The sequence below is a fragment of the Carlito syrichta genome, unplaced genomic scaffold (assembly GCF_000164805.1).
Source record: "Carlito syrichta isolate Samal-C Ts95f unplaced genomic scaffold, Tarsius_syrichta-2.0.1 Scaffold302426, whole genome shotgun sequence".
In the NCBI taxonomy this organism is placed as follows: domain Eukaryota; kingdom Metazoa; phylum Chordata; class Mammalia; order Primates; family Tarsiidae; genus Carlito; species Carlito syrichta.
In genome coordinates, this window is record NW_007246522.1 from 173,769 (window position 1) to 185,297 (window position 11,529).

An 11,529-nucleotide genomic window follows, 5' to 3' on the forward strand; every position below is an offset into this window, starting at 1 on the left:
GGAGCGGCCGCTGCGCTCCAGTCTGGGCGACACAGCGAGGCTCCGACTCAAAAAACAAAAAATAAAAGCGCGAAAGGAGGCGCTTTCCAAACCCGGGCTGGGAACCTCAGCGCAGAACGCGCCCCCTGCCCCTCCCAGTGCTCATCATCACCGTGAACGCGCTGAGCGTGCGGCTGGGGAGCTACGTCCAGAACGTCTTCACGGCGGCCAAGCTGGTGATCGTGTCCGTCATCATCGTCGGCGGGATCGTCCTCCTGGCGCAAGGTGACGGGGCGGGCCGGGAGGCCGCCGTCCAGACCGCCGGGCCTCCTCTCGTGAGCGCGCCTCCCAGGCAGCGTGGGGGAACACGCCAGGGGCATCTGGGGCATCTGGCTCCCACACCCTGAGGCTGTGAGTCTTCCTTCTCCTCCCGGAGCTGAGCGCAGACACCCACGATTCACTGTCTGGCTTCCTTTCAGGAAACACGAGGAATTTCGAGAACTCTTTCGAGGGCGCAAAACTGTCCGTGGGGGCCATCAGTCTGGCGTTCTACAACGGCCTCTGGGCCTACGACGGATGGTGAGGCGCCCCTGGGGCGTCCGGAGTCTGGGGGTGGGCTTCTTCGACTGTCGTGGGACGCAGGGACTCCCCCTTCCTGGGGTTCGGTGTGACCTGAGCATGTGCCTTCACGTCCCCATTTTGTGATCCCCTCACCCTTCTAGTCCCTTCGGACCCACGGCCCCCGAGACGGCCGCCCCTGTCGCCGTCTTCCAGAGCACTCGGTCGGGCCCTGTGAAGGGTCCCAGGCAAATACGGCTCAGCCGAATCAGAGGCAGCCAGGGCTGCCTCCGCTCCTGCCCAAGCAACGGATACGCGGTAGCACTTCTATCTAACCTTGGCAATATTAGGTTTTAGTCAATGAGACTCTGTGCGTGTCTGCTTAAGAAGAAGCATGGTGGCTGGGCTTGGTGGCTCAAGCCTGTAATCCCAGCACTTTGGGAGGCCGAGACGAGAGGATTGCCTGAGCCCGCGGGTTCGAGACCAGCCTGGGCAACTTGGCAAGACCTTGTCTCTACAATAAATCAAAAAACAAAAACAAAAAACAATTAGCCGAGTGTGGTAGCCCATGCCTGTAGTTCCGGCTACTTGGAAGGCGAAGGCAGACGGATTGTCTGAGCCCAGCAGGTTGACACTGGGGTGGCTGTGAGCGTGCCACTGCACTCCAGCCTGGGCGACAGAGTGAGACCCTGACTCAAAAAAAAAAAAAAAAGAAGAAGCATGGCTACCCAGACACTAGTCTCTCCCCGCTGCAAAGCGTAGTAGCTCTCATTCCCTTTTCAAAGAATATTCCATTCCCTCAAAGCACACCGGCGACTCATGACTCCCAGGTCTTCCTGAAAACCCATGGGATTCCCACGGAAGGCAAAGACTTGACCAATGGACAGAGGCACAGGTCTTGGTCAGGGCCAGGCCTCCCATCACCAGGGTCTTCCTGGAAAGAACTTACCCTAGAATCCTGGCAGGAGGCCAACATTTACGATCGTGCGTTTCACAATCTTAAATCCAGATAGGCCTCACAGGTTACTTTTCTTTGTCCAGGAATCAACTCAATTACATCACAGAAGAACTTAGAAACCCTTACAGGTGAGAGGACTGAGTGTGGGCGGAAGCCTGCGGACCTGCGAGCTGGCTTCCTTCTCCAGGCAGAACGTGGGCCGCTTCCTCCCATCATCCACCACCCGCTTCCAGGCAGTGGAGGGTTTCCCATGAGCACATGGGACCCTCGTGAGAGCTGGGTTTTGTTTGGGGCAGTGGAATGGTCGCTCAGGGGCAGGACGAACTCTGGGTTCCCTCATCTCTGGCTTCTTTTCTTTATAAACCATTTAACTTTACTGCTCCGGAGTGAGAGAGAGGGAGAACTCTCAGTTCAAAACGTCTCGCGTCCTTGCAGGGGCTCTGCTGTCCTACACATCCCCCGCCTGCCAGGGCCTCGGGGAAGGCATCTGGGGCCCTGGCCCGTCACGGGGGCAGGTGGAGGGCTGGCCAGGGACGGAGGAGGGAGGGACCGGGCCACCACAAGCTCGCCAGTCCCCTGCCGGACAGCCTGGTCTAGGCTGAGTTCTCGTGTCACTACCCCTCCTAGAAACCTGCCCCTGGCGATTGTCATCGGGATCCCTCTGGTGACGGTGTGCTATATCCTCATGAACGTCGCCTATTTCACTGTGATGACCTCCACGGAACTCCTGCAGTCCCAGGCTGTGGCTGTGGTGAGAGCCCGCGCGCTGCCGCCGGAGGGGACGGTGACTTGGGGCAGGGGTCCGGCAAGGTGTCCGTGTTCAGGTGGAGGGACCCTCCGAGGGAAGGAGGAGCCCAGGGGAGTGGACGGACTTGGGCAGCCCCAAGACCCAGCAGAGGTGAGAGACCTGGCCTTAGCGAGATGTCACAGGCAGGTGGGGGCTATGTCACCAGCTGCACCAGCCACCTGGGCACCCGGAGAAGGGAGCTGGAGGGCAGGGCTGAGCCAGCCAGGGTTGGAGTCTTGACCGACAAGCATGAAGGCGAGGCAGAGAGCGCCAGGGGGCTGAGGGAGGTCGTTGTAATAACGGATCCTGGCATTTCTCCTGGGTAGGGAGGCAAGGACAAGGGTGGCAGGTGTGAGGGTCAGCGGAGAGCGGGGTCCGTGGGCAGGAGACCTCATGGGGCTGGAATCAGACAATGAGGTGATCGGGATCCGGGGTGTGCTGTGTGAATGAGCAGCAAGGTCACTGACCGTTGGACTGGGTGGCTGCGGCGGGAGGGAGAACAGGCCCATTCTAAGGGAGGGGGTCAAGCGAGAAGCTGGGGTATTGGGAGCATACTGACATGACTAAGATTTGGCTGGGTGTGGTGGTTCGTGCCTGTAACCCCAGTATTTTGGGAGACCAAGACTAGAGGATTACTTGAACCCAGGAGTTCAAGACCAGCCCGAGCAATATAGCAAGACCTTATCTCTACAAAAAATTAAATTAAAAATAAGCCAGGTGTGGTGGTGTGCACCTATAGTCCCTGCTAGTAGGGAGGCAGAAGGATCGCCTGCATTCTGGGAGACAGGCTATAGTGAGCCATGATCGTGCCACTGCACTCTAGCCTGGGGGCCAAAGTGAGACCCTGACTCAAAAAAAAAAAAAAAAAAAAAAAAGACTAAGAATTACGCCAGAAGCCAGGCTCGGTGGCTCAGCCTGTAATCCCTCGCCTTTGGGAGGCTGAGGCGAGTGGATTGCCTGAGCCCGCGGGTTCGAGACCCGCCTGGGCATCGAGACCTCATCTCCACAATAAATACAAAATGAGCCGGGCGTGGTAGTGCACGCCTGTAGTTCCAGCTATTGGAAGGCTGAGGCAGAAGGATTGCCAGGCCCAGCAGGTCGAGGCTGCGGTGGCCAGGAGCGGCCCCTGCACTCCAGTCTGGGCGACAGAGTGAGACTCCAACTCAAAAAAAAAAAGAATTACGCCAGGGAGTGGTGGATAAGAGATTTCTGTTGCGTCCAAAGAGCTGAGACACTAAAGGCACGATGGTTTCTCTTCCGAGCGGTGTCCTCTCCCCTCTGCAGTGGCGAGTCAGAGGCTGCGCCCAGCGGCCAAGTGGGGCCCTGGGTCTCCCGGAGGCTCTGGGCGGCCAGCGAGAGCCTCAGGACGCCGCTCCTTCTCTCCCCAGACCTTCGGCGACCGTGTCCTCTACCCAGCCTCGTGGGTCGTCCCCCTGTTCGTGGCCTTCTCGACGATCGGCGCCGCCAACGGGTCCTGCTTCACCGCGGGCAGGTAGGGCGCCCTCGGCCCCTCGCCCCGGGGGCGGGCAGGGGCAGCCACGCTTGCGGCGCGGGCGGGGGACTTCAAGTCCGGAGGAGGGTCGTGGCTCGAGCCCACACCGCAAGCGGCAGCCGGGCAGGAACAGGCTTGCACATGGGGACGGGACAGGCTACCCGGAATCTCAGCTTTTCCCCTTCGGGGGTGCCCTGGGTTCCGGTTGGAGAGAAATGCTGTCCATTCTAGCACGAGCCAAGGGAAGGCCCCGGTTCACGTCATGTGTCTTTCCACCTTGTGGTGACATCTTCTCACACTGAGATGCACACAAACTAAGTCGGGACTCGGCAAACGTCCCTCGAAGGGCCGGGCAGTAAATAGATTAGGCTCTGTCGTCGCTGTCACGACTCTTCAACTCTGCCTGGATGTCACAAAAGCGAACAGCCATGGCTGTGTTCCCGTAAAACTTTACATAAGCAGGTGTGTTTTGTCAACGCTCTACACCCCGCCAGTCTAGAGACAGTGAACAGCTGGGCTGCAGTCCACTTAGGAATGCAGCATAATTTTGCCACCCTCCTGTCATGGCTGGGTGGGGGGGTCTTGAACACACATCTTGGCCCAGCTGCCCAGGGTTCCGAGCGGGTATATTTCTGAGTGAAATTGCCAAAGGTTGTACACTTTAAAAAAATGAAATACACACCACAAAACCATTCTTCTAAACCGATATCAAAGTACATGTAGTGCTGGTCCTCCAACTCTGTCCTTTTTCTTTTCTTTTCATTTTAGTTGGGGGTCTCACACTGTCACCCAGGATGGCGTGAAGTGGCACACTCATGGCCACTGCAGCCTCAAACTCCTGGGCTCAAGCAATGCTCCCCCTTAGCCTGAGTGGCTGAAACTACAGACATACCACCATGCCTGGCTAATTTTTTTTTGGTAGGGACAAGTTCTCACTACTTTGCCCAGGCTGGTCTCAAACTCCTGGGCTCAAGCAATCCGCCTGCCTTGGCCTCCCAAAGTACTGGGATGACAAGTGTGAGCCACACCCAGCTTGCTCTTTTTCAAAAGCATTTTGGCTATTCTGGATTCTTTCATATAAATTTGTTTTAAATTTTTTAATTTTTAATTGACATAATAATCGCATACATGCATGGGTACAGTGTGATGTCTCAATACATGGACATGTGGAATCAGGCCAATTAACATGTCCATCCCCTCACATACTTTTCGTTGCTTTGTGGTTAGAACATTTAAAATCCACTTTTTTTTTTTTTTTTTTTTTGAGTTGGAGTCTCACTCTGTCGCCCAGACTGGAGTGCAGTGGCCGCTCCCGGCCCCCCCAGCCTCCACCTGCTGGGCTCCGGCGATCCTTCCGCCTCAGCCTTCCGAGTAGCCGGAACTACAGGCGCGCACTACCACGCCCGGCTGATTTTTTGATTTATTGTAGAGATGAGGGCTCGCCAAGTTGCCCAGGCGGGTCTCGAACCTGCGGGCTCAGGCAGTCCTGTCACCTGGGCCTCCCAAAGCGCGGGATGACAGGCTGAGCCACCAAGCCCGGCTTAAAATCCACTTTTAAACCACTTTGGAATATATATGTATAACGACAGTCACCCTGCTGTGGAACAGATCACTGGGCTTCTTCCTCCTAATTGGAACTTTGTACCCTTGAACCAAAATTTCCATTTTCCCTGCCAACCCTCCCTCCCTCTGAGAACCAGCACGCTACTCTCCACTGCGGTGAGTTCCGTGTTTAGATTTCAGGTACAAGTGAGATCGTGTCGTATCTGTCTTTCTGTACCTGGCTTATTTCACTCCGCACAATGCCTTCTAGATTCATTCATGTTGTCAAACAATGACAGAGTTTCATCTTTTTCAAGACTGAATAGTCTTCCATTGTGCATATAGAGCACATTATTTTTATCCATTCGTCTGTTGATGGACACTAAGGTTGTTTCCATATCTTGGCTATTGTGAGAAATGCTGCAGTGAACACGGGAGTGTGGATATCTGACATACCGAGTTCAGTTTTTTTGAAAACATGATCGGAAGTGAGACTGCTGGATGTTATGGTAATTCTGTTTTTAGTTTTCTGAGGAACCTCTATACTGTTTTCCAAAATTACTGTGCTGATTGATATTCCCACCAACAGTGTACAAGGGTTCCCTTTCTCTGCATCTTCATCAACACTTATCTGTCTTTAAAAAAAAATAGCTATTCTAGTCTGGCACGGTGACTCAAGCCTGTAATCCCAGCACTTTGGGGGGCCAAGGTGAGTGGATTGCCTGAGCCCGGGGTTCTAGAACCACCTGGGCAACTTGGCAAGACCTCATCTCTACAGCAAACAAACAAACAAAAACCCACAAAATTAGCTGGGCGTGGTAGCGCGCGCCTGTAGTTCCCGCTACTTGGAAGGCTGAGGTGGAAGGATCAGCCTGAGCCCAGCAGGTCAACGCTGGGGTGGCCTGAGCGTGCCACTGCACTCCAGCCTGGGCAACAGAGTGAAATGTCAACTCAAAAGTAAAAAACAAAACAAAAATAGCTATTCTAAACAGGTATGAGGTGATACCTTACTATGTATTTACATGCCCCTGATTAGTAGGGGTGTTGAGTTTTTTTTTTTTTTTTTTAATGTATCTGTTGACCTTTTGTATGTCTTTTATTTAGGTCCTATTAATGAGTAGTTTGAGTTAATTATATATTTTGGATCTGAGTTTTTTATCTGATGTGTGATTTACAAACATATTCTCCCAATCATTGGTAATCATTCTATTTCCTTTGCTGTGCAGAAGGTTTCTAGTTTGATGTAATCCTCTTTGTCTCTTTTGACTTTTGTTGCCTATATTTTTGGGGTCATATGCAGGAAATCATTGTCCAGACCAATATCACATAACTTTTCCCTATGTTTTTGTCTAGTAGTTTTACAGTTTCAGGATTTACCTTTAAATCTTTAATCCATTTTGAGTTGATTTCTTGTATAAGAGATGAGAGAGGATTCAGTTTCTTTCTTCTGCATGTGGATGGCCAGTTTTCACATTTCTATGAGTATTGGCATCAGCCTATCAGTTTCTATAAAAAAGTCTTTGGGGATTTTGATCAGGACTGTGTTGAATCTATAGATCAATTTTGGGAGGACTGCCAGCATAAAAGTATTGAGTCTCCCAATCCAAGGATGCACTTTTTATTTAGGTCTTCTTTAATTTTTTTCAAAAATGTTTTTTGAGTAGTTTTTGGTATACAGTTCTTGCACATCTTTTGTCAGATTTATTACAAAGTATTGCACATTTTTCATGCTATTGTAAATAGTATTTAAATTTTTTTAAATGGTCAGTTTCTTATAGTTCATTGCTAGTCCATATAAACAAAATTTTAAAAGCTCCATTGAGGTACAAATACCAAAAAATTCATCCTTTATAACCGAACAACTCTATTAATTAATTTTTTTTTTTTGAGTTGGAGTCTCACTCTGTGGCCCAGGCTGAACTACAGCGGCACACTCAGGCCACCCCAGCCTCGACCTGCTGGGCTCCGGCGATCCTTCCGCCTCAGCCTTCCAAGTGGCTGGAACTACGGGTGTGCGCCACCACACCCGGCTAACTTGTGATTCATTGTAGAGACAAGGTCTCGCCAAGTTGCCCAGGTGGGTCTGGAACCTGCAGGCTCAGGCCATCCACTCTCTTCGGCCTCCCAAAGTGCTGGGATTACAGGGCGAGACACCAAGCCCAGTCTGTCTTTTTTCTATCAGCTCTCTCAAGCTGAAGACAGCTAATGTCCGAAAATGTCTGAGGCTGCGCAAACATCCCAGCCCAAGTCTAGAATGTTTCCGTCACTCCAAGAAGTTCCCTCGTGCCTAGTTAGGGTTCAACCCTGCTTCCAGCTCCAGCTCCAGCTCCAGCTTTTTCTCTAAACTCTGCTTTCGCTTTTTCTAGGCATTTCCATCTGAAGAGAACAAGGTGCTCATCTTCAGCAGGCTTCTCTTACTTTTGCATGAGGCTTTCTCGCTTTCTTATTTCAGGAGCTTTAGGGGGTACAAGTAGCTTTTGGTTACACGGTTGCATTGTATAGTGGTGAAGAAGTCTGCGCTTCAAGTAGACCCGCCCTGCCGGCCTAGTGTCCGACAGGCGATTTTTCGTCGCTCCGCCCTCCTGTCTCCTGTCTTCCCTCTTCTGGGCCTCCAGCATCCATTCTACCATTCCTTGTGCCTTTGCAGATCACTAGTTTAGCTGCCACTTATAGGTGAGAACATATGGCGTTTCATTTTCTGTTGGCTCACTTAGAATGATGTTCTCCAATTCCATCCACATTGCTGCAAAAGACATGATTTCATTCTTCTAGATGACTGAATGGCTTTCCATAGTGTACATGAGAGGGGACCAAAAACCCAGAATTTATTTATTAATAACTGTGTATTTAGTCTTACATGTTTAAACTTCAGTCGCCTTCAAAGCACTCTTTGTTTCATGCAATTCACTATCAAGATGCTTTTTCTACTGCTCAAAACAGTTTTTGTTTTTTGTGTTTTCTTTGAGTCAGAGTTTCACTCTATCACCCAGGCTGCAGTGCAGTGGCATGCTCACAGCCACCGCAGCCTCGACCTGCTGGGCTCTGGCGGTCCTTCTACCTCAGCCTTCCGAGTAGCTGGAACTACAGGCGCGCGCTACCACGCCTGGCTAATTTTTTTGATTTTTTTATTGTAGAGATGAGGTCTCGCCAAGTTGCCCAGGCAGGTCTCGAATCCGCGGGCTCAGGCAATTCACTCACCTCGGCCTCCCAAAGCGCTGGATTATAGGCTGAGCCACCAAACCCGGCCCAAAACAGTTTTTTAACTCATCAGTTCTAAAGCCTTTATGCTTCTGCTGTTTTTCTTTTCACCTCCTCCACATCAGCAAGATGTTTCCCATTGAGGACTTTTTTCATCTGGGGAAACAAAAAAAGGTCACTTGGGGTAAGATCAGGTGAACAGGGAGAGTGGAACAAGGGGATTATATCATTTTGGTCAAAAACTGCTGAACACTCAGTACAGTGTGAGCAGGTGTGCTCACAAATCACACCCCTCATGAAATGGGCAGACGTGTTGAAAGAATCTCAAAAGCAAAAAAAAATTCACTGAAGCTTCAGTCTGAATGCAGCCTCTCACAACACGAGATGGTACACTGAGCTGATGGGTTCCTAGCACACTGACCGAGTAAGGGAGGCCTGTCCTACAAGGACCCTTCAAAAAAAAATTCCATTTTGGGGGGTCCCCTCATATATACCATGCTGATTATCCACTGACCAACTGATGGACTTTTAGGTTGATTCCACATCTTTGCAATTGTGAATTGTACTGCGATGAACATGCAAGTGTATGTCTCTTTTTAATGTAACAGCCTCTGTTCTTTCGAAAGATGCCCAGTAATGGGATTGCTGGATCAAATGGTAGAACTACTTCTAGCACTTTGAGGAAACTCCATATCGATTTCTATAGTGGTTGTACTAATTTACACTCTCACCAACGGTATATAAGCGTTCCCTTTTTCACTGCATCTGTGCCAGCATCTATTGGTTTTGATTTTTTAATAATGGCTATTCTGACTGTTGTAAGAAGTTTTCTCATTGTGGTTTTAATTTGCATTCCCCTAACGATTAGTGATGTTGAGCATTTTTTCATGTATGTTGGCCATTCGTACATCTTCTTTTGAGAGATATCTGTTCATGTTCATGTCACCTGCCCACTTTTTAATGGGTCATTTGCTTTTTTCTTGCTGATTTGTTTGTTTTTAGTAGATTCTGGATGTATCCTTTGTCAGATGTATAGTTTGCAAATATCTTTTCCAATTTTGTAGGTTGCCTGTTTGCTCTGTTGATTATTTCTTTTACTGTGCAGAAGCTTTTTAGTTTAATCAAATCCCAGTTATTTTTGTTTTTGTTGCATTTGCTTTTGGGGTTTTAGCCATAAATTCTTTGCCTAGGCCAATGTCCAGTCGAGTTTTTCCTAGGTTTTCTTCTAGGATTTTTATGATTTTAGGTCTGACATTTAAATCTTTAATCTATCTTGAGTTAATTTTTGTACATGGTGAGAGATAGGGATCAAGTTTTAGTTTTCTGCATGCAGCTATCCAGTTTTCCTAGCACCATTTGAATAGGGTGCCCTTTCCCTAGTGTATGTTTTTGTTTGCTTTGTCAAAGATAAGTTGATTGTAGGTATTTGGGTTTACTTCTGGATTCTTTTTTCTGTTCCATTGGTCCATGTGTCTGCTCTTGTACCAGTACCTTGTTGTTTTGGTTACTGTAACCTTGTGGTGTCATTTGAAGTCAGATAATATGATGTCTCCAGGTTTGTTATTTGTGCTTAGGATTGTTTTGGCTATTCTGGCTCTTTTTTGGTTTCATATGAATTTTCGGATTTTTTTTTTCTAATTCTGTGAAAAATGACATTGGTAGTTTGATAGAGAGGTTGCGTGGATCTGTAGATTACTTTGGGTAAGATGTCATTTGAATAATGTTGATTCTTTCAATCCATGAGCGTGGGATGTTTCTCCATTTGTTTATGTCATCTACAGTTTCTTTCATTAGTATTTTATAGTTCTCTTTATAGTGATCTTTCACCTCCTTGGTTAAATACATGCATATGCATTTTAGTTTTTTGGCTACTATTGTAAATGGAATTGAGTTCTTAATTTGATTCTCAGTTTGGTCACTATTGGTGTAGAGCAGTGCTACTGACTTTTGTGTGTGTTAGTTTTGTATTCTGAAACTACCAAATTCATTTATCAAGTCCAGAAGTCTTTTGGAGGAGTCTTTAGGAATCTCTAGGTATAAGATCATATAGTTGGCATTCAAAGATAGTTTGATTTCTTCTTTTCCAATTTGGATATCCTTTATTTATTTCTCTAACCTGACTGCTCTGGCTAAGACTTCCAGTACTATGTTGAATAAGAGTGATGAAAGTGGGCATCCTTGCCTTGTTCCAGTTCTGAGGGGAAATGTGTTCAATTTTTTTTTCTTTCAGGATGACATTGGTTATGGGTTTCCCATATATGGCTTTTATTATTTTGAGGAATGTTCCCTCTATGCCTATTTTGCTGAAGGTTTTTTTTTTTTTTTAAATCATGAAGGGATGCTGAATTTCATCTAATTTTTTTTGCGTCTATTGAAATGGTCATATGATTTTTGTTTTAAATTCTGTTTATGTGGTGGATCACATTTATTGACTCATATATGTCAAACCGTCCTTGCACTCCTAGGATTGTGGTGGATTTTTTTTTCCTCATGTGTTGTTGATTGAGAATTTTCGTGTCTATGTTCATCAGAAATACTAGTCTGTGGTTTTCTTTTCTTTGTTGTTGTGTCTTTTCCTGATTTTGGTATCAGTGTGGTACTGGCTTTGAGGAATGAGTTAGAGAGAATTCTCTTCTCTTCAATCTTAAGGAATAGTATCAGTAAAATTGATACCAGTTCTCCTCTGAAAGTCTGGTAGAATTCAGCTGTGAGTTTGTCAGGTCCTAGACTTTTTTTTGTTGGGAGACTTTCAATTACTATTTCAATCTTGCTATTCATTATTGGTCTGCTCAGGGTTTCTTTTTCTTCCTGATTCAAGGTTAAGGGGTTGTATGTTTCCAAGAAGTTATCCATTTCCTCTGTATTGTCTAGTTTGTTTGCATAGAATATTCATGATAATGCCAGATGATCTCTTGTGTTTCCATGGTATTAGTTGTAATGTCTCCATTTTCATTTCTTTTCTTTCTTTTTTTTTTTTTTTTTGAGTTGGAGTCTCACTCTGTTACCCAGACTGGA

At 47.7% G+C, this 11,529-nt stretch overlaps 1 protein-coding gene across 1 annotated transcript in view; it reads left to right on the forward strand.

Moving 5' to 3' along the window:
* SLC7A9 (solute carrier family 7 member 9) overlaps positions 1 to 11,529 on the forward strand; it is a 40,376-nt gene that overhangs the window by 3,019 nt on the left and 25,828 nt on the right. The window contains exons 2-6 of the mRNA XM_008056636.1: positions 69 to 264; positions 459 to 558; positions 1,579 to 1,623; positions 2,123 to 2,246; positions 3,671 to 3,774. Of these exons, the coding sequence (XP_008054827.1) occupies positions 69 to 264; positions 459 to 558; positions 1,579 to 1,623; positions 2,123 to 2,246; positions 3,671 to 3,774 (569 nt within the window). The remainder of the gene's footprint in view (positions 1 to 68; positions 265 to 458; positions 559 to 1,578; positions 1,624 to 2,122; positions 2,247 to 3,670; positions 3,775 to 11,529) is intronic.